The sequence below is a fragment of the Rhipicephalus microplus genome, chromosome 6 (genome assembly GCF_043290135.1).
Source record: "Rhipicephalus microplus isolate Deutch F79 chromosome 6, USDA_Rmic, whole genome shotgun sequence".
Taxonomy (NCBI): domain Eukaryota; kingdom Metazoa; phylum Arthropoda; class Arachnida; order Ixodida; family Ixodidae; genus Rhipicephalus; species Rhipicephalus microplus.
Window position 1 is genome coordinate 40,358,949 of NC_134705.1, and position 26,105 is coordinate 40,385,053.

The following is a 26,105-nucleotide window of genomic DNA, read 5'->3' on the forward strand; positions in this document are numbered from 1 at the left end:
CATGCTACCATTACAGTAGTGCTTACTGCTACTCCTGTTAGAGCATTGCCCATTGCTGTGCTTATGCACAACTGCCAGACGACAGAGAGCTACAAGACTGCCTTCGGCCTCTTGAGACAGAAATATCCTCTCTGTTTTGGTGGCCTACAATTAAGGAAGCTGTAACTTTTAAGGTTTAGAAATATAATGTGACAACCTAACCTATTCAAAGGATTAGAGTGAAGGTTTTTAGTGAAAAGAGGAAATTATACATTTCTTCTTAAACTGCTATGTAGTTAAGGTATTATTTGAATGTTTTGTGTAATAATGCAGTTTTGCATTGTATACTCATAAAAACAAACTTTACATTGACACTTATTATTTTAGTGCAAAAAATTGATTCACATGTTTATTTTACGCTATTTAATTTGATAACTTCTGACAGACTAATAAGCTTAAAATAGATAGTATAGCCGATAAGCATAATGTAAAATACCACTTAAACAACCATCAGTTATACGCACAGTTCAGTTGTACTTATTTTTTAAAGTTCCCTATCAGAGTACTATTTTACACTATGCTAATGCATTTCAATTTAACAAAACTAATGCAGATAATTTTAATTCCACTAACATGTGTTACACTATCCTATGTGTCTCATCATATTGTTAAAATTGCCTGTAAGACTGGGTAGAGGCAGTGCTTGGCATATTGAAGACTATGCGCCACTCAGTGTATAGAAGAGATTGTAGGGAGTTTTTTTACCTCTACCTTGGTGGTAAAAGAGGAAAAAGTAGTAACCATTTTAGAGGAAGCACCAAAACTTTCAGCTGAATAAGCACTAATTTACTTGGATATAGTGAAGTCCTTTGCTGCCCAGCAGAGTGTTGTACTGCATACAGTTTGCGAGATCGGACACGTGGCTCCATTCATGACCACACCAGTCCGAAGTGCACAAATTCAGCAAAAAATTACCGCATTTTTCAAAACATGTAAGATAAGGAGAAGTGGGCATTATTATAAACAGCATTGCAAATAAAATGGTTTAAATTTATTTAAATAAGTATGTTTTGATTAACTAGTGACAATATGTTGCAGCATAACTATCTAGTTCAGCTTACTTTCACTTCAACACACCTTTTGAGGGGTCCCTTCAAGTTTATTAATGTCAAGTTTCACAGTATAGTTTTTTTAGCTGTGACTGAAAAAAAACATCCGCATGTGCTTGTTCAGTTTCCAGACCCCAGCGTCATTTATGACTTATAATCCAGCGGCCGAAAAAGCAGCTCCCCTAGCGGTATGGCCTGAAGCAACTCGGCTCCTCTGCCATTTCCATGTGGCCCAGGCAGAATGGCGTTGGCTGCATGCATCGAGCAACAAGATCAGCCCTGACGAGAGACGAGAGCTGATGACTGCATTCCAGAAAGTGTGTATAAGTTATGCATCATATTTGTGAATGCTTGTGTATTATAAACCAAAATCCCATCCCCTTATTAAAAAAAGATGTGCTTGAGAATGCAGTACTGGTAATATGTATGAAAGGTTGTAGTGATCACAGGCTACTAGAATGCACCATTTGCATTCCTTCTTCAGTTAGTTGTAATCCTGTTGAAACCATGTGTGGCTTCAATAAAGCCAGCTACCACCGTAAAACTTATCTGCTCTTTCAGCTTACCTTTTCCACTATTGTTTTATTTGTGGACGGTACATGACAGAGTTCTTATCAAACAAAGTTGTGAAACTAGTCGTAAACTTAGTTCAGGTAACTGTTATAAAAATGATAATAGGACCTTCCTGAAAAAGACGCGATTGTATGACAAGGCTATGTGTTCAGTGGGCTGGACTCAGTGATTCTAGTACTGGGTCAACTGTGCTAAAGTGTGCCAAATTGAATTTACTAAACCATTCCTGATAATATCAACTATAATTGTTCCAGACTATGCCACAGTATTGCGAATGCACTGGCAGTGCATCGAAACATGTGCAGCTTAATCATAGGGCCACCAAAGTCAGAGTCATGCACAACAGATTATACCGCCTAGTAAAGAACATTCACACTTGCTTCTCGTGTAGGCCACGGTGCCATATTCATTGCTGACACAGCTTCTGTCGCACAAGGCAGCTCGACAGCAAAATGAATTTTGTGACAGAATCATGACGTCTAGACTTAATGGCAGCAAGGTCTGGCAGTGATTCATCAGCACTCATTGTTTATTACCGAGACGCAGCCGTTAGATCGTTTAGAGTATAACATGCCCCGTACTCAGTAGTACCTGCATCCATGTAGGCAAAATTTCTGTCACAAATTGTATTTCTACTAATTGCCGAAAAGATTTCTCCTGAACAATTACTGGACTGCATGGCACCCTTATTTGAACACTATCAAGTGAAACATGCATTGCTCCGGAGATTATTTTTCAAGTAGGTTTCCAATGCATTGGGATATATTTGTAGCTGTGCATAATGGCCCCGTTATAATTATTCACATGCTTGACTGTAAATGTAAATTGTTTTTCCAATGTATTCCTGGATGTGAAACTAGCTGTTCCACTCAGAAAGATCTTGCCAATTCAATTGATTTTCTTAAGATTTCCACCTGGTCGGGAACTGACTGCATTAATATGCTCGTGAACTGATGCTGGGTGTAGCCGGAATGCAGTATGTTGTCGACCACTTTGAAAAGGAATTTACGGCTTCAGTTTGTAAGCGGTTGACGCGGTGCGCTATGCAATAAAATAACACCACGTAGTAGACAATCTGCTTTGTCTGTAGTGTAGCTTGTTAACAGAGCTTGTGTAATTGCATAGCGGGTTGTGTGACCAGCAGCCACCACAACCCAAATGTTCTGGAAGCAGATGTGGGAAAGGGACCAAGAAAGTCTAAACTGACATCAAAGAAGGGTGCTGATAGGATGTCCAAATTTGAATTTTACAAAACTCATGTCTGTGTGTTTTGTGCAGTGTTCAGTAATGATGATCGCATTGGTGTTTGAACTGCTGCGTAAGCGCTATGCACTGCCTGAAATTGCCACCGATTTCTGTGCTGCTGATCAGCACTTGAATGCCCCTTGTGATACAGAACAGTTGCCAACATCTTCTGCAGATTGAGTGTGAAGATTTGCTCATTCTGCTTTTTCGTCCCTCTTGCATGAGTGGTTTACATTGCTTCATGTCTGATGACACACGCCAGTGAGTGCAACAGGTGGCCATAACTGCTTGCTCGTTTCTCGTAGTTTACGGCAGTAATCATCATCAGAAGTAAAGCTGTAATTTATTAATCCACCTGATGAAAAAACTCTGATAAGTTGCATTCAAATGTGAAAAATGAAAGAAATAGGACTATAATTATATTTTCGCTTAACTCATTCTTGAAGAACTACTTTACGTGCTTGTGCACTCATAGAGGTTTCTCTTAAAGTGCTGCTTGTAAGCACAAAGCAGTCTGCCATGATGTCTTGCTGACGCAGCGATACCATTGCTGAAAAGAGGGTCCTTTGACGGTGAAAGTTCACACTGCTCTTGACTTGTAACCAAGTACAGTAAGTACTCAAAACAGGGCCCCCAAATCTATTTCTTGTAATTAGGACCCTTATTCCATAGTAACCCAAATGAAGCTTGATATCCATCCCCAGAAATTTGATATAGGCTGAAATATTTCCCTGTTATCTTTGTTCTATCGATATGTCTACGGTGACCACTGACAAGTCACGCTATCTGCTACTGAAATGAGCTGAGCACATGTCTAGACGCCTTTATAGTAGCCAAAGTTTCAATCAAGTTTCTTGTTAAACAAAAGTGTATGATTCATTTTTCTTCCAAAGTGCTGTTCCTGTGTTGAACAGCCTTCCCAAGACATTGCTACATTGATGAATCGAGGAGCCTTTCATGAAAGACTTCAGCTAGTTTGTGAGTAATCACCATATAATGGTGTAAATATGTAAACTCCAGCCCATATAATTGAATAATGCTTTCCCACTGTAGCACCTTTTCAAGTGCTTTTCCATAATTTTTTGTTACTGCAACATAGTTATAACTGGCTTCAACGAAATTGAGGGGACCCATAAATTATTTCCTTATGTCGGGAACTTAACTAAACTGGGTAGTAAAATACTTTACGAGCAGCTGCTGGGAGGTATCTAAATTTGTTTATGAGGGGTATTCGTAAAATTAAGTTTAATTGAATCAATTTCAAACTGTAGTTCTATGTCAGTTGCTCTACCTCTTTTCGAGTCATTGTATTTGCTAATTGTACTTTACCCCCCTTACTCAATATCCTTTACTGTACCAGTAAGATCAAATGAACACATTAACTATACTCGTGTAAGAGATAACCTTTTAGCACCCATCCCATGGTTTCTGGTTGTCAGGAGTAATCCAGGATATGCATCTACGTTGTGTTATAGTGCCCTTGTGCATGCTTTGCACGATAAAGTGGTTGACAACAACCTAGAACACGTCACTATGTGTTGTCGGAAATTGATTGACCATGGTTTACGGTGATAGGATCAGACATGGTGTTCACAAATAAAAAAAAATGATCATTTTAAACTGGTTGAAAAAGTTGCAAAAAGGTGGGGGCTTGCAGCATATGCTCACCTCATCTTGCTTTGTGCAGAATTCTGAATCTCTTACTTTCTCCGCTGCCTAAGTGCATATTCAAGTATTGATTAATACGTGGGGTTTATGTCCCAAAACCACCATATGATTAAAGGGGTGGTGCGACCAAATTTGTGGCATGTGTGTTCTTTGCTGTAAGCGTCTCCTTCAGCTCCAGGAAGCATGATACACACACCAAGTTTCGTGTATATTCGCTAAATAATTTAATACTGCTTTACTTATGTGGACCTATTTTGCTTTTGGTTTCGCGGTGCCAAATTGGGCAATGATGTCGATGCATAGGTGGCTTGGTTACGTGAGCACACAAGGCCGTCACGCACATCGTGTTGAGTTTCGTCTGCTCTCATACACACGTGTCACGGCAAGCGCCAGCAAAACAATCGCGCTGACAGTCCCCATAGCCAGCTGCAGTAGCATCAAGGCAGTGGCAAGCAAAAGGCAGCGTGAAAGAAACAAAGCATTTATATTTACAACATATGTAATGAGCGTGGACGACGAAGCAATCTAGTGTGACGTCACGACAACTGCCGTTGCTTCTCCTAATCTGAAACGTGAATGTTATTGCGCAAGCGATTTGCCTAGATCGGGAGCGTGAGGATTTAGCTACACTTTTAGAAGTGAATTAAATTATATTCTACGCGTTTGTTGTGTCCGACTCTTCGTGAGGAGAGTCCTTGCATACAGAGGAAACCCCCAACAGGCTTGGAATAGCCTCAAAATTTGGTGTCATCACCCTTTTAAGGGAGATGCCGTGATGGAGGACTTCAGAAATTTCGACCACCTATAGGATTCCTTAACGTGCACCCAAACCTGAGTACCCGGGCTTACAGCATTTTCAGCTCTATCGAAAATGCAGCCACCGGCAGCCAGGATTCCATCCCGCGTTCTACGCGTCAGCTGCAGAGTACCTTAGCCACTAGACCAACCCGGCGGGGTGTGCATATTCAGGTAGAATTAGGACAAGAAGCACGCCTCTCTTTTATTTTCACGGTGGGACTATGACAGAACGACAACGGTTGCAACGGTGATGGACATTGGTGAAGTTTGTTACGAGCGCACATGGACTTATGGTATGATCTGCTGTACCAAATTTATGCTCCCAGCTGACAGATTCGAATTCAACGTAACACTTTGAATGGATGATACACTGCACTATCTTGTTATTCTTTTTATCTATTTATTCAACGTGAACAACTTAAATATGGCTAAAAACACACAAACGATGTCTCTGGCCATTTGCAGGTGATGTATGAGTCATTAGTAGAAGATTTAGAGACTGCCACTGAGGATTGCTGCAGAAGTCTCAGCGCAGGTATGTGTCACGAGGGCAAAAATTTCTTGAAAGGAAGGAGGAGTCGTTGCTCTTTTTTCGGTTGGGCCTCATAACGAGAGGTCATAACACTAACAATTATGCGGAAGCCACAATTCTTGTATTGAAGGATGTGGTGCTTGGCCGGCAAAAAGCGTACAACGTAGTTGCCCTTGTGGACACTGTGGCAACAGTGTGGGAGGGCTACTTTTCAAGGAGGCTCCTCAAACATGCCTACAATCGTGTGACAGCTCACCAAGTTTTGTATGAGAAGCTTGGGCTACGGATGCCCGAAAGTTCTGTGCAGTTGGTCCGTGCCTTTGGCGACAGCATGTATGAGGTGACCAGTGCGCAGGAAGATGGCAAGATCTATCATATTTGGCAAGATATCCACACTTGCACGTGTAGAAGTGGCCAACAAGGGGCGTTCTGCAAACATCAGGCCCTTGTTCATAGCATGTTTGGAGGAGGGTTTCCAAATGCCCCAGTCCTAACGACTGAAGACCACCACAAGTTGGGTGTTCTTGCCATGGGTGACAGCTGTCCTGACAAAAGTTTATTTGGAAACTTTCGTGCTGCACTGCCAGAGCTCCCATCCACAAGCACTGCTCAGGAAACACACAGACAGCATGTGTTTGAGGCTCAGGATGAGCCAATGGATCTTGATGAACATCACTTGGAGGGCTCGAATTCGAACGAGCAACGACGCCAGCTACGTGTCGCACTATCTTCATAGGTGCTTTTATTAACTTTTACCTAGGTTGCAGTGCATGATTATGCATAACCAGCCAGCCCATTAGTGCTTTCTTTTGTTGCCATAACTGTAGTTTGAAATGAGCTTGTCTTAAGAAGCTCTGCAATATGATTAGTTGGTAAACGGAGCAGCTTTGGTTTGTGCAGGAGAAGTCGTGCATGTGCTGCCTCCAATTCCTTTACTCTCGCCAGTAACTGAAACTGGATTGTCAATATTGCCAGATAACAGAAATTCTAGTTCAACCTCTCGTTATAAAGCGGCGAGTTATGTTGTTTTACCAGTAATTGACCATACCATGACTCTTATGCCATGCTCACTTGAGCTTCGTGCCATCTTAAATTCGGTTGTTGTTGAGGAGCTACAATACATTGATTTTCGGCAAGGTCAAGTATTTTAAGACTTTTTCAAAATCCAAGCTGGTAAATTACGTTTGCTTTTGAGTGCCTTGCAAGAATTGAAACAAAGGAAAATGTGTTTCGACACAAGTGTTCTTCACGGTTGTCAGGAACAGTTGGTTTAAGTTACAATGATGATTAATTGTGAGAGTAGTCATGTGACAGGTGGGCAGATTGGCCCAACCTGCACCAACCGGTGGAACAAGCTACATTTGCTAAATTTTTGAGAAAAATCTTGTGTGTTGAGCATGTGTGAATAAAATATTATTATGGTCTTCCGTATAAAAATAAGGCTCAACATACTTGCAAACAATATTTCAGTTAAGGCTGTTATCACAAACGGTCACAAAAGCATATCGGCAAGCACTATGTACATGAAAGAGTTGCTGATTGTGACCCAAACAAGCAATTCAGACATGCCCTTTCAGTGTTAATCTATACTGGAAACATCTTGTTACAAAAGAGTACATGTGCAATCAAAGAGTGGTCTTAAGAAAATAATGGTATTATTACTCCGTATGACTGGGAAAGAAACTAGTCAGTGTATTCGTGCATTCAAATAATAACAGTGAAGTCTAAATAAGTGACAAGCCTAAATATCTAGGTGTTTCACTACCAATTAAAGTCTCGTGGTCAGAGAATACTTCAATATTTGTGTAGCCAGTCTTCGAAGAAAGTTGTTTTTTAAAGAAAATTTGAAAATTTACCATGCCGAACAAAACATCTAGCTTACAATGCCTGCATAATGCCTGGAGTATGCCTCAGTTGTATAAGATCCGCATTACTAAATATGCGATTGTGCTACTAAAAAATGATCAAAAGAAAGCAGTTTCACTTTATGTGGAAAGTACAAATGCCTAGATTCTGCAGCTTATAAAAGCGTGCACAAAAGCATTTCGACAGTTTAATCCTTCATATGGTTGTGCATTAGAATTCTTCGCCATAAGCATACTAAGCCGTGATGTTTTTGTTTATGAAGTGCATAGGTCGGCAAAACTGGTGGAGCTTACTCACTCCCTCATGCGATACATTTTCAGCTTTGGACTCACACTCACGGCGATTTTCTTCGAGCGGACTCTCTCGGACTCAGATTCACGAAAATATTACTCACGTGGACTCGCTCAAACTCACGGCTTGATTCGAGTCTGTGTGAGTGGACTCGCGAGTCTGTTAGCCTAAAATTAGCTTTTTTACAATGGTGTCAGTGCTCTTTCTTAAACACCAATATCTCGTGTAATCGCTGCTCTTCTCGGTGCTGTTTCACATGGTATCAGTAGGGTAATTTTTCTTGAAATAGATGACAGCTTAAAATATAATTATAACAAACTTTGTAAAGTTAGTGGGCGGAGGTCAAGGCACCCCCAATGTAATTCGCACTTCTGACAAAAAAATATTCAAATGGTGTATGAAGAACACTCATTTCGTATACCTGTGAGTAGATGCGAGTATGAACGGGAATTCAGGTAAGGCTGACAGTAATGAAGATGACTAGACAGGATCATCGGTCAGCAAAAGAAAGTGGAACTCACTCAGACTTGCTCAAGAAATATATATTGCTGTTTGAACTGACTCGGACTCAGACTCAACAAAATTTTGTTCATGCGGACCCTTGGACTCAGATTCATAAAAATATTACTCACCCGGACTCGCTCTAACTCTTGGCTCAATCTGAGTCTGAGCTAGTCCGAGTGAGTCGACTCATGAGTCACTTCGCCGATCTATGGTGAAATGCAGTGCCATGTTCTAAATGATAGCATTCTTAGTTCTTTGCTGGTTGTCCTTACCTTGTTTATATGGTGTGTGCTCTTATTTTTGCATTCACCTCTATTGTTGTTGGTATGTACGATTTCCATTGTACATGAAGCCCATCCTCCTTGAGCGAAAATATTGGTTTGCTGTACCTCAAATAAACAAAAATAACAAACAAGTTTTTCTATTAGTACTACTACTACATCCTACTGGAAGATTACATTAGAGTGAAAAAGCTTCTAACTGATGTGGATTAAGTAAAAAAAAAGAGCAATCCCACAAAATTCAAATCCTTAAATGGCGGTCTCCTATATGATTGATTCCACACATTACAGTGATCTCATGCGCATGTTTCTCAATGGACCCTTTATTTGTCAAACGTAAAACAAATATGCTGACCAGATACAAATAGAACTTTATAAAAAAAGCACTTCAGCTCTCGTACGATACCCTGTTCGCAAAGTTAATCTAGCTTGTCGGCAAGACCATTTCTTTATAATTAGTTCTATAAGTACTGTAGAACTATTTGCTGAAATGTAATTTCATAAAGAATAATGCAACATGCTTAGTTCTTAAAGTTATGTTTAATGGTACACTCAGCAGAGTTCATTTACAATTACACATGCTGCAGTTAAGTGTGGGATGTCACTTAAAAAGCATGGTGACCCAGCATCCTGATATCTTTCTTGGTTCTGTTTCTCATTCAAAGCATCAGTTAGTGTTTGAGAACCTGTAGAATTTAAATGCAAGGCCCACCATTCCCCCAAATTTCATGGAGAATAAATTAGATTTTGGGTGCAAAGGACCATTTATTAAACTTGTTATATTTACTGTTCATGAACCAGAATCTTCACTATTCTCTCCATAAGGAACATCAAGCACTTCACCGTGCCTGATGGTGACTGTAAAAGCACAAATGCCATCAGAATAATTCTACTGCATAGTAAACAAGATGCATAAAGAAATTTAGACTGTGTGTGCTTCCGATGCTCTAGGTAAAGCATCAGGAAAAGCCATATTCGTTAATGTGACATGGCTTCTGGGGAAATGTTAGGTGGCCTGTGGTGATAAGACTACAAACACCTGGGACTGTCTACAGGAAAAAAGATATCTTTTATGGTATTCTAAAAAAATATGCATGTATTTGTGCATAAATTATAATAAACATGTTATACAGGTATTGCAGCTTACGGACAGGTATTTACTCCTAAAGTCGCATGCTTGGTAACTGCTCCAAAGTGAGATTTTGAATGTTCCAATGTGTTCCAGAGGCTCGGTCTAAGTGTCTTTCGTCAACCACGTGACTGTGAGGGTGGCCAGATACACAGTGTTGGTGTAGTGCTTATGATGTTGGGTATTTGTAGAGCAAAATGAATGTCCAGGAAAGAAGGTGCTTGTCATCTGCTGGAGTGCTCCAAACATTACGAGCACATTAGGATGGGCTCTTAACGCTGAGTTTGCAATGTGCTTTACAGCTTGCATGCGAGCTCACTTCTTAAGCAAAATGTGGTGACCAAACAACTCAGCAGCAACAATGGAGAAAATTCCATATGGGAGAGGCTTCTGCATTGTGCATTGACATGCCAAGTCCTATTGAGAGGCTCATGCAAAGTAAATGAGGATGGAAATGAAGTCATATTGTAGTAAATACAGGGACAGTGTATTTAGTATTTGTCTTGTTTTTAATCATTCTTTTTGTACAGGACGCCGCCGAGGTGCTGAAACAACTCCATGAAGAGGAGTGGCGCTTTTATTCCTTGGCTGCCGACAACCCACACTACACTGCACTTGAACAGGTGCTAGCAGAAATGAAGAAAGTGCACAAGGAACCTTAAGTGATGGCTTCTTACTTTGCCCAGAAGGCTGCTTTTGCAAGCGCGAGGAGGCGAGGTCGACTGATAAAAGTTCAGCCGACTGGAATAGCTAGACTCTAGCCAGGTGTGGCCAGAGGCTCGGGCAGAGTGCGAGAGGGTCAACCCTCGAAATGTCCAGGCTTTAAAAACACCAAGCGTCCACATGCCCTGCACTTAAGAGGCCTAATTTTAAAGCAAGGACAGCGCTCCTCTGCTTTATATTTTTTTTGCCTTTCAGACTGCGATCATCAACAAGGAGACGCGCCACCACCAGGAGGTGACGTTACCACTAACCCTTTTAAAACTAACATGCCAAGGATGGCACGCCGCCTTTGAAAAAGATAGGTCCTCCGATCGAAACGTAGGCCAGCCAGTCTGAGGCACTTCCTCTGGTCACCCTGATTATCCCACTACGTTGTTTCCATATGTCGGCTCCCATATAGGTTTTAGATTTCTTCACTGCAATAGGCATCCGCACGGGACGAAGGTATGGGGGCGGCCATCCCCATAGCTACGTACAAGGGGTGTTGAGCAAACACAGCCCCACACATTGACATGATAGGAAGAGGGCGCCGCGACTTAGGAAAAGGGCACAAAGTCAGCGATGAACCCTTAATTCCCCTGAAGGGAAAACCTGCGCACGCCTACGCCGACTACAGATCTAGTGTGATACCACTGCAACTTTCGTTGGCCTTCCTAGACAACAGCTCTGGACGCACTTGTAATGGGCATCGGTTGGGAGAATTAGCATTTAGGTACACTTTGGAGATGAAATAAAGTATACTTTAAATGGTTGCTGTCTCCGACCGTTCATGTGGAGTGTGCTAGCCTGCTGAGGAAACCCACAAAAGGCTTGTTTTAGCCTCGAAATTTGATGGCACCACACCTTTAAGCAATATCGAGTACTCGAAATTCATTGTTCATAGTTATTTCCCTTCAGCGTGTCTATTTAGGGCTTCTATTATTCTGTTCGAACAGGCAGGCAAAGGTGAAGTAAAACTCAAAAGGGTGGGAAGAATGACTACCCAGAACGATGCTTTGTGCAGCAAAATATGCAGAAACAGGGTTTTATAACACAGTAGGGCCAATTGTAAAGTAGTCTAGTGATTTGTCGTTTTTTGCAAGTGTTTTTTGGGCACTGTTTCTCCTCATTATGTGTTTTGTTGAAAGCATGCTTTTGTTGCTTGTGAAGCCGGCAAGCGAGTTTTTGCTAACACGGCATCCTGATTTTTCTTTTTGACCAAACAACTGGTGTTCTGCCTTCATTGCCATAACAAATCCTAATAAGCTGCAACAATTTGCAATTCCGCTTCTTGCTGTGATGTAATTTGGGGCGACCTAAGCAAGTCTGCTGACACTTCAATATGCAAGCACATACCCTTCCCCTGATCTTATTCACTTGAATTATTCTTTGTTAAAGAGAAGATTGTAAGGAGAAAGATACATTCTGCTTTGGAACTTCAAGTGCATAGCACGAGCGGAATGCTGCGCCAAATGAGTTCGTTCCATGCAGTGAGTGCAAATGTTGCCAGAAAGGAGCAGAAGTTTTCTATAAGATGAATGCTCTGAAAAATCTTGAGTGACAAAATTGAAAGTAGTATCCACTGTCAGTAGCGGTAGTATTGTTTCTTTTTCAATCATTTTCATTTGTAATAATCTGTTTGTCAAGGTGTCATCTATTTTCGAAAATGCACTCATCTCATAAACACACGCTGTTGTGTGTGTATGATACATCTTGCATACAATATGTAAATGTTACGATTTTTTTTTTCACTTCAGCTTCCAGCTCGATCTCTTAGCCTTACTGGTGGAGCAAGATCTGTAGGCTACAGTAAAAGCTCATTAATTCGACACCTGCTAATTTGAACAATTTAATTACTCTTATGCATTTTGTAGTTCCCAGCAAGCATGTGTATTTTTAATGGCAAATACTTGTTACTGACCTTCAGTAATGTCGAAAGTTGGGAGAGTTGGTAGTTCATGTATATATATGGAGCAGCGCACGACAGGCACAAAAGGAACGATAGGGAGCAGCGGTGCCCCTATCGTTCCTTTTGCGCCTGTCGTCGTGTGCTCCTTCATATATAATCATGAACTAGTTACTGATCAGTGGCCATTGCATATATTTTGACACCCCCCCCCCACCTTGTTTCTAGCTTTCACTGCAGAGTAGTGAGGTGTCAGTATCTGAATGCCTGTGCACATAAATTTACATCTGGTTGCTCTGACTGGTGCAAAATTAAAAGTTATGTATTCAGAAATGGAACATAAGCTGCAATCTGAACTATGGCTTCATTACCTAGCTTGCTACCCTACAGCTACTTAAAACACACATAACAGCACAACATATGTTGTGTTCTAATTAAATGAAAATATGCAATGTTATTTTATTATGTCAAGGGTATTTGGAAAGTGCATTATCATCAGTATATTCACTATATGTTAATATATTTTTCCTGCTCTCTTTAAATATTTTAGTTATGTGTTTGTCCTTTTGTGTGCATTTGCAGTGTATAAAAGCTTGTAATTAATTGCTTTCCTTACATACATTTCACTTTTCACAAATGCACTGACATACATAAGTAGGCAGTGTTTTAAAAGAATTAATGAAGGTTATCTTGTGATGATGTACACTGCTATATAGGTTTATGTAACTTTCCCTGCTTTGTCCTCATAGCACACACGGCTCTGCCAGATTTTCCAGATAAATTTCTATGTTTGCTGGGGTTGAATATTCATGAAAGAAAGAGAAGATAACGAAGTGTTGGCACAGGGGTGAGCTCGTGCCTTGTGTGTACCGAACGAACGTTTTGCCAGACAATGGACGCGTTTCTTGTCCAAGTTATTATTGAACCTTTGTTTTTTGCTCCACTCTACCAGCAGACACAACCTTTAATTATACAACTGGAAAGCTGTTGAGCTGTCAGTGTTAATACTGCTGTAGGCAGCATTGTGATGTGGGTTTCCTTGCCTTTTGGTGTTGACAACCTGCTATCAGCAACAGCTCTTTACCACACTCCCTCTTTGTACATCAGCCTTTTTTATGTCTACTGCTGTACATAGGCCTCTGCCAGTGATTCCTATTTGCTCTTTCCTGCGCAAGCTGATTACTACACTTTATGCATGCGAATTTCTTAATATCGTCACCATGCCTTTCTCAACTCATTTTTCTTGGCATGCTGTTTTTCATCTGGGGCATTGTTTATAAAATGCAGAAAGCTTATTATATGCGAGATCTCCTCCGTCTTTGATCGATCCGACAGTTATGCGGCCTCCAATAAATATTTGTCCTTGGGTGATGTTTTGTAGTGTTCCTTTGTATTCCTTCCATCCCACAGCACATTTTCCTGGTTAACCTTGCTGCCTTCTGATTATTGGTTTATTTTTTTAGTTCCTCTACATTTGCACATGAAACTTTAAGAATCCATCACACTGAATTTGGAAACTCTAGATGGATGTGTTATCTGATAGTCAGACATGCATGATCATGTCTGACCCATTACGACTTATGAGCGCTGCCTTCAAGAGTACATATGTGATGTTTATAAAATTGGATAGCCAGCACTGCAAACACAATAGGCATTTCACGAACATTAGGGTCTATTTGAAAATTAGTTCCAAGACATTGCTTGGCTCTGCGGTAGAATGCTTGATTGCCACGCAGAATGCTGGAGTTCAATTACTGCTGAGACCCCGACATTCATTCTTTGCATTCGTCGGGTGGACGCTGCCGATGTCAGGTTTTTTTTTTTTAGTGCTCACATGTTAAGATTGTCCATGTGTGTTCTCGTAGTTCCCACGTAGATAAGAGTAGCCTGTAAGGTGAGAAACCACGCAGACCTCTCCAGCTTCCCATTAAAATAATTATTACTCTCTCTCTAAGGGTCAATCACCTATGGCACATACCAGTGGCACACACTCACCCACGGGTACGCGCAACTTTTTGGCAGGAAGTGCTCGATGACATTTGCGACGGGATTGTGACATTACTCATGTATTGACCAGTGCATCATTATTCGTCAAGCCATCTTAACCTATCTAATTAGGGAGGTTTTGAATAACGTTCACAGGCGTTGCTTTAGTTGCGGGCACCATTCGAGCTTTATCATCCTCGGCCTTGATCTGACTAAGGCCTTCGATACCATCACACACAGAGCCATATTAGACAATCTTAAGGGACTGGAGATAGGACAGCGCACCTACGCATATGTGAGAGACTTCCTATCCGAACGCACTGAAAGAATTGCGGTCGGAGAGACAAGGTCTGAAGAGATTGAATTGGGCAGTAGGGGGACGCCACAGGGTTCGGTGCTGTCTCCCCTGTTATTTAATGTGGCGATGATTGGCCTACCCACAAAACTTGACCAGATGAGGGCCTCAGACATAACATATACGCAGACATCACCCTCTGGGTGACGGGTGGGAGTGACGGCGACATTGAAAACATATTACAAGAAGCTGTTGACACTGTAGAGAGATATGTAGAAGGTAATAGGCTAAAATGTTCTCTCGAAAAGTCGGAATTGCTCATTTGTAGGCCCACATGTAGGGGACGCAAAAGCATACAGGAAAGGCCGGACGTCACGATTTTTGCAGGGGGAAGTAAAATACCCATTGTAGCGAACCTACGAGTTCTCTGCCTCCGTATATCTGAGAATGGGCACAATGGAGAAACTATTAGGCTATTAGAGAACAGCGTCTACCAAACAAGCAGGCTGATCAAACGAATAGCCAACAAAAACTATGGTATGAAAAAACACAACTTAGTTCGTTTAGTTCAGGCTTTTGTAGTCAGCCGCATTGTGTACATTGCCCAATATCCTAAACTACACGCAGCCGAACAGAGCAAAAAAGATTGCATAATTAGGATAGCATATAAACAAGCAATAGTTCTACCGGTAAATACGTCGAATGACAAGTTCTTGGCTCTAGGGCTACATAACACGCTCGCAGAGCTAATAGAGGCCCACACGATAGCACAGTATGATCGGTTAACCCAGAGCCCTACGGGCAGGCATATTTTGGACACAATTGGCGTTACGTACAATGTGCAACATGGGGTAAAAAAGGGCATTCCGCGGGAGGCCTTTTAGCCACTTGTACAGCAAACAGACAACATGCAAACTTTGCGAACTTACCACTTTGAATTTCTGGTTTCTTTATAGATTATTAACATCGTATTAGTTGCCTTGCTGCCATCTGTGCTGCCGTCTGTGCTGGTTTGAAACGCATGTGGGCTTATTTACTTACAGGACAGATATGCTGCATGCCCGCTCATTGTATAGAAAGGCAAGTCGCTGTGTTTGCCATTGAAATCTACCATAATATTGCGCACTACTTCGCGAAAGTTGCTTTTTTTCATCAGCCGAATGATTGCTGCGGCTTGTTTTGGAGAAACATACCTGTATTCTTCAAGGCCATCACTGTTGCTGTTTAATAGGATAGTTATGTGCTGAGCGGTGAAGCATTGATCTGACTAGTTCATTTCCAGCACTTTTGTAAGTTGCTGCCATGTTTCACACTGCAAGGAATTCAAAGTTAATGTATGAATTATCACGAGGACTCTGGTAAACACTGGAAAGTCCCACACGCCGCACAAGTGTCTCGTTCTTTTTGTGTTTACCTTTGTAATATGAGAGCTTTATGCCTGCAAGCCTTGCATCAATGTTCAAGATGCTTGTTCCAAACGGCGTGTAGCCGGCTTCAGGTTGTTGTCTTATGTGCATAAAAGCATCCATAGATGTCTTATTGGTGCTTAGACACAGAGACAAGTCAGAACACTGCTGGTTGCTTTTCTGGGTAGTGAATAAGAATTACTTGACCAAGGTCAATGGTACAATTAGAGAGATGATAATCATGCTATAGAAGCAGTGATACAAAGCGAAGCAGACAAAATAAATAAAAGTGCTGCACTTTACAAAACCAGAAAAGCCTCGGCGACTACAAGTGATTTTTTTTAAAGGATGGTGTTTCACAAGAAATGGAAGTGTGGTGGGTTTAAGCACATCGTAGAATGTACTTATCAAGATCTAGAACTCTTGATAATGCTGTTTCAAATTGAATTCGCTTGCTTTGCTGTTGCTTGTTCATGTTGTTCAGTGCATCACATGTAGCCGAGATGGATCAACAAAAATTCAGGCAGCTAGCTGCACACTAGTGGTGCAAAAGCTGAGACGGGTCAGGATGCCCGCAGAGCTGGTGGCCGTGCCCGTCTCCTGACCCTCTCTTTTTTTCCTACCCCTCGCTGTACTGTACTATACGCAGCTATGTTATGCTCCACCGACTTCCTTCCTTTTTTATTGCAAGCTTATGTCACACGTTATCACCCTCAGTTTCCTTTTCAAGTACCCCATGTGTTCAATACCTGCTGGTGGCTAGTTATCTTTTCATCAACTTTTATTTCTTCACATTCACATTAGAATAACTTCTAATAACATTCCCTATACTCTACTACAGATGAATCATTCTCTGTTAGCCCTAATTAGTATCATCATCAGCATCTGGACTAGATGGTATCAATGTCAAACTGTTGAAAAATATTCGTCACATTACGTCGGAGTATCTTGTTTCGTTATTTTCGCAATCTCTTTCAACAGGCATCATCCCAGACGATTGGAAAGTGGGAAAGGCCGTTCCTGTCTTCAAATCTGGTAACAGGAACTCTCCACTAAACTACCGACCAATCTCTTTGACCAGCGTACCCTGCAAACTCATGGAACACGTCATTTACTCTTACGTCATGAACTTTCTCGACTCCAATAACTTCTTTCATCAATCTCAACATGGGTTTCGTAAAGGTCACTCTTGCGAAATCTAGCTTGCCCTCTTTGTTCATGACCTTCATGCCAACCTCAACATTAACAAATAAACCGATTCTATATTCCTTGATTTTGCGAAAGCCTTTGATAAAGTACCACACAAACGCTTAATATTAAAACTGTCTTCGTTAAACTTGCACCCATCTGTACTTAACTGGATAAATGAATTCCTCACTAACCGCATGCAATCAGTGTCTACAAATGATAGTTTGTCTGTCCCTCTTCCGGTAACATCGGGTATACCGCAGGGCTCTGTCCTTGGTCCTCTTTTATTTATAATTTACTATAATGACCTTCCGATGCACGTATCTTCAAATTGCCGCATGTTTGCTGACGACTGTGTCATTTATCGTACCGTCACGTCCGTCTGACCAAATGTTATTACAAGAAGACCTCAACCATATCCTACAGTGGTGTGATGACTGGCTTTTGACCTTAAACCCTACTAAACGCAAACTAATCTCATTCACTCGCCGTCTAAACCCTCTTCCCTTTTCCTATAACATAGCTAACGTCCCTGTCGAATCAGTAACCACTTACAAATACTTTGGAGCCACTATATCCTACAATTTGTCATAGAACACTCACATTCATAAAATCGTATCAACATCTAACAGAACCCTGGGCTTCTTAAAACGCCACTCACGCACTTAAAACGCCACTTACGCAGCGCTCCGTGTCATGTAAAACTACTTGCTTATACATTAGTTAGAACTAAGTTAGAAAATGCATCTTCCATTTGGAACCCGCCTGAAGTTGGTCTAACAAATTCCCTTGAATCCATTCAAAATCGTGCAGCAAGATTTATTCATGCTTCGTACTCATACGACATCAGTGTTTCATCCCTAAAAGCCGCGTGTAACTTATCCCCTTTATCATGTCGCCGACGCATCGCAACCCTCTCATTATTTCACAAGTTTTTTCACTCTCCACTTAACCACCCTCCTTACATTATCCCTGCAGCTCACATATCTCGTCGCACCGGCCATGCACTTCAAGTTTTTCGCCCGCGTGCCCATACTGAAACATTTTCTGCTTCTTTTTTTCCCAGAGCAGCAAAAGACTGGATTGCCTTTTCCACAATATCGCCACAGTTACCTCTCTATCACGCTTCATGCATAATATTTCAAATGTAACTTCACATTTATCATTGTGATAAAAATATCGATTGTATGTTACCCACCCCTTATGTAATACCTTCTCGGGGGTCTTTAAGGAAATAAAAATGAATGAATGAACTTGTTTACCCTATTCCAAACCTTTGTTTCGTCGGTGTAAGAATTGATACCAGAGATGTACCTATTCCAACTTTCTTTGCAAGACGACGCGTTCTTCTGGCTTGTGACTTCACCTGTTTGAAATTGACGAGATTTTCAGCCGTTGGGTAATTTCGGAGTAATCTCCAAGCTTTATTTTGACTATTTCGCGCTTTCCGACAATCGTCGTTCCACCATGGGATGCGACGCTTATTAGTCATTCCGTTAGTTTGCTAAATACATTTCACTGCAGCGTCAATAATAAAACCTGTTAGGTATGCCACAGCATCGTCTATATTAAAATCAGCAATGTGATCTCTATCTAAAAATGTGTTTTCTCGGAACAGTTCCCAGTTGGCTGAATCGGTGTTCCAACAAGGAAAGTCAGGCGAGCATGTATCTTCCTTAGTTAGCTTCAACATTATCGGGAAGTGGTCACTCCCAAAGGAGTTCTTGAGAACAGACCACTTCAGATATGGAACTAGTGTACTCGAGACAATACTCAGGTCTATAGAAGAGTATGTGTTGTGCGTAGTGCTATAATATGTTGATTCTTTTTTGGTAAGTAAACACGCACCTGACGAAAACAGAAAGTGTTCTATTAGGCGTCTTCGTGCATCCAAACGGGAGTCGCCTCATAGGGGATCATGTGCATTTAGATCACCAACGACTATATATGGCGAGGAAGTTCATCAATGAAGCTTTGAAATTGTGTCTTCGATAGTTGATAGCACGGAGGAATGTAAATAGACGTAATTGTTAGTTGCTTCCCGAACAGCACTGCTTGGACAGCAACTGCCCCCTAGAGAAGTTCGGAGGTTTAATTGCTTACAGGCAACACCTTTATGAACTATTATAGCGACACCGTCCGACGAGGCAGCAGCGCCGTCACGGTCTTTGCGGAAGATGACATATTGCTTTAGAAAGTTTGTGTGGACTTGAGATGTGTTTCCTGAACACACAGCACCTTTGGAGTATGTTTATTAAGGAGTTCTCTAATATCATCGAGGTTATGGAGAAGTCCTCTCACATTCCACTGTAAAATTTGTGTGTCCATTTTAGATGTGTTTTGTGCTGTGTGCTCAAGGATGGAAAATTAGCTCACGGACCCTTTCCAGGGGCCGTGACACGAGATTTTACTTTTTTGGATTGGTCGACGGAGTTGCGCCGATCCTTAGGCGCTTGCTGCGCCCTCACGCTCGGAGTTGTGTCCATTGCCTCTTGCGAGGCACTGGACAGGCGCTCTTGCGAGCGCTGCATTTGTTTTGAGGGCCTCGCCTCAAAAGACGAGGCCTTCGCGGCCCCAAGCCCGGAGGTTGGCGGGTTCTTCTTAGATGGCGGAGCAGCACTGGCTGCAACCGCCGAGGGTGCGGATGACGTCACCGCCAGTTCACTACGTGTGTGCCAGACAGCCGCCGGAGGCCGTCGTGGCGCTGCCCCCTGACGCGCCACTTCGGCAAAGCTGGTTTCTGGTAGGTAGGACACCTGCCTTCGTGCCTCCTTAAAGGAAATGTTTTGTTTTACTTTCATTGTGACAATTTCCTTTTTTTCCAGCCTGGGCATGACCGTATGCGGCATGATCCCCATTACAGTTCGCACAGTGAAGAGAGTTTTAACAGGCTTCAGCTGTGTGCTCTTCAGCACTGCATTTGGCGCAAGTTAGGCGGCCTCGGCAGTTCTGTGAACTGTGGCCGAACCGCTGGCATTTGAAACATCGGAGAGGGTCTGGTATATATAGCCTCACTCGAAGCCTGATGTACCCAGCCTCAACGGAGTCGGGCAGTACACTTGAATTGAAAGTAAGTATCAGGTGCTTAGTCTGAACTTCTTTTCCATCACGCCTCATCCTAATTCGTTTCACGTTGTTGACATTCTGTTCGCTGAAACCCTCCAGGAGTTCAGCATCCGTCAGCCCTAACAGGTCATCATCTGAAACAACGCCACGGGTGGTGTTAATGGTTCGGTGTGGGGTTACTATTAATTAGGTGTCTCCAAATTTCACTAGATTAGACAGTTTTTCATATTGTTTCTGGTCGCGGAGCTCCAACAGGAGGTCACCACTTGCCATTCTCGATGCTTTATATTCTGGGCCAAATATTTCTGTCAAAGGCTTCGAAACAAGAAAACGTGAAAGTGTTCGCACTGGTTTGCCGGGTGTGTCAGCGTGGATAACGTGGAATCGGGGAAAAGATACTCTCTGGTGACCAAAAAGCTGGAAGACTTCATCGGTGCGCCCTCTTTTTTTAGGGAGATCAGGGAGTGGGGAGAAGGAACTAGCCATATGAAAATGTTTATTTTCGGCAGCGGTGCAAGCCACCCACCATGGAGTCCTACAAGGAGACTCCATGGACTCCAAGCCCTCAAAAATACAGCACAGGCCCCGGTGCAGTCTTTTTCAGTAGAGCCGCGGCCGGCTAAGAGAAATATAGATGCGGAAGGAGAGGTAGCGGTGGCTTCCGACCTGGATGTCTTGGGAGCAATCAAAGATTTACAAAAGGCGGTAGCACGGCAGGCGGAATGCTTTCACCTCGTAGCATGTAAAGTTGCCATGATCGAAAGCAGACTCGCTCAAGGCGGGAACTTTTTTGTCCCGGTGACGCCTGTTTAACTTGTTCCCTCTGCGCGCCCCGGTACGCCGATGGATCAGGCTCCCGTCGATATGGACGTGCCGTTAAGTCGGCAAACCAGTAGCAGCAGCCATGGCTCCCAACGCAACTGAGTTCGTCATTTGGCAGTGGAACTGCGCGGGGTTCAGGAAGCGTAAGGCCTCCCTCCTGTAGTACATTGCTTCATTGGCAGTTCAGCCGCATGTGATTGCTTTACAAGAAATCATTGACGCGGCGGTTGTGTAGCCCGGCTATTGATCTATATCGTTTAGGGGGGAGGGTCAACGTGGTCTGGCTGTCTTGGCTTCGAACAAATGTGCGTTTTTAGAGCACACGCTTGCGCTCGGCAACTCTACTTTAGAAGCTCAGCTGGTTGATATTATTCCGAATAATTGGCTTAAGTGCATCATATTCGTACTGAATCTTTACAGCAGCCCTCGAAATCGCAAATAGGCGTTCTCCTCGGTGGTCGCAAAGGTGGCTAACCTTGCCGGCAAGTCACCGCTCGTAGCTATCGATGACTTTAACGCACCTCACCCAGCCTGGGGTTATCCAAAGGCCACTGTTAAAGGAAAAAAACCTTGTTAAAGTTATGACGGACTGTTCCTTGGAGCTGGTCACGAACCCTCAGTTCCCAACCCGATTGGGCAATTCCGTTTCAAGAGACACACATTTCGGATCTGGCATTCATCAGAAATGCAGGGAAAGTTCAGTGGGTTAACTTGCAGAAAAGCCTGGGAAGTGATCACTTCATCCTCGCAGTCACGCAGGAAACCCGGGCGGCTCCACCTAAAAAGTACAGGGTGACGGACTGGGACGAGTTCAGGAAGCGCCGGAAAGCTGATGAGACCGAATATGCCACGTTAGAGGAACTCTTTTCTCGACTCGCAGAAGATGAGCTCCTCGCCACCAAGACTGTCCAAACCGACTTACAGGTAGATACGATAGACTCGTGTCTTGCGCATTTATTGGAGGCAAAAAAAATCACTGGTTGAAAGATGGCGCACACAAAAGCTAAATAGGAGGCTCCGCAAACGCATAGCTCTCCTCAATAAAGATATTGAAGAATATTGTGAGGAGCTTTCTAGGCAGCAGTGGAACGAGGTTTGCTCAAAAGTAGATGGGCAGATGCGCACCGGAGATAAATGGAACCTGTTGAAGGTAATACTCGATCAGACAAACTCCAAAAGTAACCAGAGGTTGGCAATCGACCGCTTAGTTCAAGCACAGCGGAGCAGTGGAGTCACTGATACCACTTTACTCAAGGATTTGCCAGAGCGATACCTTCCGCTTGCCCCCCCCCCCCCCCCCCCACCGGGGACTGGGATTACCCGGTCTACCAGAGAAGGGCGCTCGAGGAAATCGACTCGTCCTTTACGAACCTTGAGATCGGAGAGATGCTTCATGCGCTTAATAGCCGCTCTGCCCCTGGTCCAGACGGCGTTATAAACAGGTTGCTGCGCAATCTCGATGGAAAGTCAATCGCTAAGTTAACCGAGGAGGTCAATATCCTCTGGGCAGAAGGCCGCGTACCTGAGACCTGGCGTACCACCTCGGTAATACCCATTCCCAAGCCGGGCAAGGTACTCGCCATGGAGAACCTCCATGCCATTTCTCTCACATCTTGCATGGAGAAGGTGATGGAGCATGCGGTACACAACAGAGTATCTCGGTATATTGAGGATAAAGAGCTGTTTCTGTACAACATGGTAGGTTTCCGGCCGGGTCTCGCCACCCGGGATGTGATGCTGCTGATTAAGAAGCAAATTATCGATCGACACACACTAGATGTTCGAGGAATATTGGCCCTTGATCTCGCCAAGGCCTTCTATACGATTTCACATCAGTTTATACTGGAGCAGGTAGAGCGCATGGGATTAGGTCCCAAGTTCCACGCCTGTGTTCGCGCCTTCCTCAGGGACCCCAAAGCAACCATAAAGTTTGGCAAATTAAAGTCAGAAGCCTTCACCCTGGGTGCAAGGGGCACGCCACAGAGAGCAGTAATTTCACCCCTTTTGTTTAACATAGCCATGAAAGGCCTCTCGGAGCGCCTCTCCACTGTAGCCAATACCAACCATGCCTTATATGCCAACGACAATACAGTCTGGTGCATGGGCGGTTCGGATGCTGAAGTGGAGCAGGCACTCCAATCTACTTTGTCAATCACAGAACGTTTTCTGCAGGGTACAGGGCTTCAGCTATCCGCCTCTAAATCGGAGTTGCTTCTATATCGACCAGTTCGACCTGGAAGAAGGAACAAGTCACCGCTTGATCACGTTGCAAATTACTATAACCACACGGGATGGGCAGTCGATTCCAAGAGTCAATTGTATTCGGGTCCTAGGCTTGCTTCTTGAATCCAATGGCAGAAACTTGCAGGTTTTGACTCGCATCACCTCCAAAACAGATAACATGCTCAGACTAATACTGAGGGTTTCAAGCCGCAGGGGAAACTGAGGGAGAGCAATCTCCTTCGGTTCTTCCATTCATTCCTGATGAGCCACATTAATTACGTGGCATCCTCGCTAAATCGGTCTAAACGCGAGGAGGATAAACTCGACCCTTTATTGCGTAAAAGCATCAAAAGGGTACTAGGCCTACCTATGAGCACCAGCACGGACCGGCTCATGAGTCTTGGCATGTACAACACTCTCACAGAGGTGACCGAGGCGCAAACACTAGCTCGGGTCACGCGACTCTCCTCCACGAAAGCTGGGCAGCGTCTCCTACAGTCACTGGGATATCATCATACGGCAGGGGAGGAACAGAAGATCTTATCACAAAGAACGAAGGGCACGTACGAGGTGGCACCATTCCCGCGTAACGTTCATCCACAGTACAATGTTGGCCGGCGAAAGGCACGGGCTAGGTCTCTCCTTGATTTCGTGGCTAAGTCCACTGGTAGTGTAGCTTTCGTCGATGCAGCGCAGTACGGCCGCTCGGATAGTTTTGCAGCTGTGGTCGTTGATCATCGCGGTCGCGTACTCAACTCAGCTTCCGTGAGGAAAGCGTCTGCCTCCATAGCAGTGCAGGTAGCGATAGCCTTGGCAATGATGGACCCTTTTCTTCCAGAGATATTTACTGACTCCAAGGCTGCAGCCCGGGCGCTTGCTTCGGGGGTGATCTCTAGGAAGGCTGCCGCTATTCTCAATTCCAGGGGTGTAGTAGGCCACCACACGATCACCTGGTTTCCGGCCCACATGGGCTAAGAGGTGCATCCGTCTCTTCCTAATGCCAACGAACTTGCCCATAACCGTGCGCGAGAAATCACGTGCCGCGGCGGTCCGGGCGGATACGGAGTTGGTTCGCGGATAACTTTAAAGATCCACTAGGCACCTTTAACGAAGTGACGTCCCATGATCAGTTGTCTAGGCGGAGGAACCCGCTTCCGCATTCCAAGCTCACTGGGCCACAGTCGTCGGTTCTTCGGATGCTACAGGCAGGTTCATTCCCATCTCATAGCACATTCAGCCACTTTGCTGATGGCATAACTCCAGAATGCCCTAGTTGTGAGGCACATAACTGCACACTCGCTCACATACTCTGGCAGTGCCCGGCGTTACATGGCACAAAGTTCAGCACAGAAGAAGACTGGGAGAGGGCTTTTAAAAGCCCCGAACTCTCAGTCCAATACTCGGCAGTGCAGGAGACCTGCGAACGGGCGGAGCGCCACGGTCTTCCAGTCCCGGCGTGGACGCGGCCAGCAACTGTGGCGGACACCTCTTATGGGGGCGTCTGACCAGTTTTCCAGGACCAAATAAAGTTCATTTCACTCACTCACCACACACATGGATGTTCTCTGACGCATACTACAGCTAATTTTGTCACTGTGAGATGAAGATTAAGCTTTCAGAAAAAAAAAACACTTGCCCCAAGCCACAGAACGTTGCCCTAAGCAACCAGCGACTGCACCCCACTCAACCACCAGTGGGAGTGTTTTGCCAACCACCGCACTGCACGTGCACCGGTGACGTCACCCTGTGACGTACCCCGGTAGAGGTCTATTTTCGACAACACATAGTGACGAGTTCTAGGTTGTTGTCAACCACTTTATCGTGCAAAGCATGCATAAGGGCACTATAATACAACGTAGAGGCATATCCTGGATTACTTCTGACCACCTGAAATCATGGGATGGGTGCTAAAGGGTTATCTCTTACACGAGTGTAGTTAATGTGTTCATTTGACCTTACTGGTACAGTAAAGGATATTGAGTAAGGGGGGCAACGTACAATTAGCAAATACAATGACTCGAAAAAGAGGTAGAGCAACTGGCATAGAAGTACAGTTTAAAATTGATTTAATGAAACTTAATTTTACGAATACCCCTCATGAACAAATTTAGATACCTCCCAGCAGCTGCTCGTACAGTATTTTACTACCCGGTTTAATTAAGTTCCCGACATAACGAAATAATTTATGGGTGCCCTCAATTTCTTTAAAGCGAGTTTTAACTATGTTGCAGTAACAAAAAATTGTGGAAAAGCACTTGAAAAGGTGCCACAGTGGGAAAGCATGATTCAAATAAATGGGCTGGAATTTACATATTTACACCATTATATGGTGATTACTCACAATGTAGCTGAAGTCTTTCATGAAAGGCTTCTCGATTCATCAATGTAGCAATGCCTTCGGGAAGGCTGTTCAACACAGGAACAGCACTTTGGAATGAAGATGAATCATACACTTTTGTTTAACAAGAAACTTGATTGAAACTTTGGCTACTATAAAGGCGTCTAGACATGTGCTCAGCTCATTTCAGTAGCAGAT

The 26,105-nt window shown here is 43.5% G+C and overlaps 1 protein-coding gene and 1 long non-coding RNA gene across 2 annotated transcripts in view; one reads left to right on the forward strand and one right to left on the reverse strand.

Annotated features, from left to right (window-relative positions):
• Window positions 1–19,513, reverse strand: part of LOC142765244 (uncharacterized) — a 30,221-nt gene extending 10,708 nt beyond the window's left edge. The window contains exons 1-2 of the long non-coding RNA XR_012884117.1: window positions 16,058–19,513; window positions 8,838–8,948 (exon numbers count right to left, since the gene is read on the reverse strand). This is a non-coding gene — a long non-coding RNA (uncharacterized LOC142765244). The remainder of the gene's footprint in view (window positions 1–8,837; window positions 8,949–16,057) is intronic.
• Window positions 703–13,614, forward strand: LOC142765243 (uncharacterized). The gene is made up of 2 exons (XM_075865935.1): window positions 703–1,405; window positions 10,506–13,614. The coding sequence occupies exons 1-2, from the start codon at window positions 1,199–1,201 to the stop codon at window positions 10,635–10,637; spliced, it is 339 nt and encodes a 112-aa protein (XP_075722050.1). The 5' UTR covers window positions 703–1,198; the 3' UTR covers window positions 10,638–13,614.
• Window positions 19,514–26,105: the final 6,592 nt, after the last annotated feature.

Coding starts and splice junctions, on each gene's coding strand:
- LOC142765243 (XM_075865935.1), top strand. CDS start 1,199: ATGTGCTTGTTCAGTTTCCAGACCCCAGCGTCATTTATGACTTATAAT. Junction 1,406..10,505: donor TGATGACTGCATTCCAGAAA/GTGTGTATAAGT, acceptor CTTTTTGTACAG/GACGCCGCCGAGGTGCTGAA.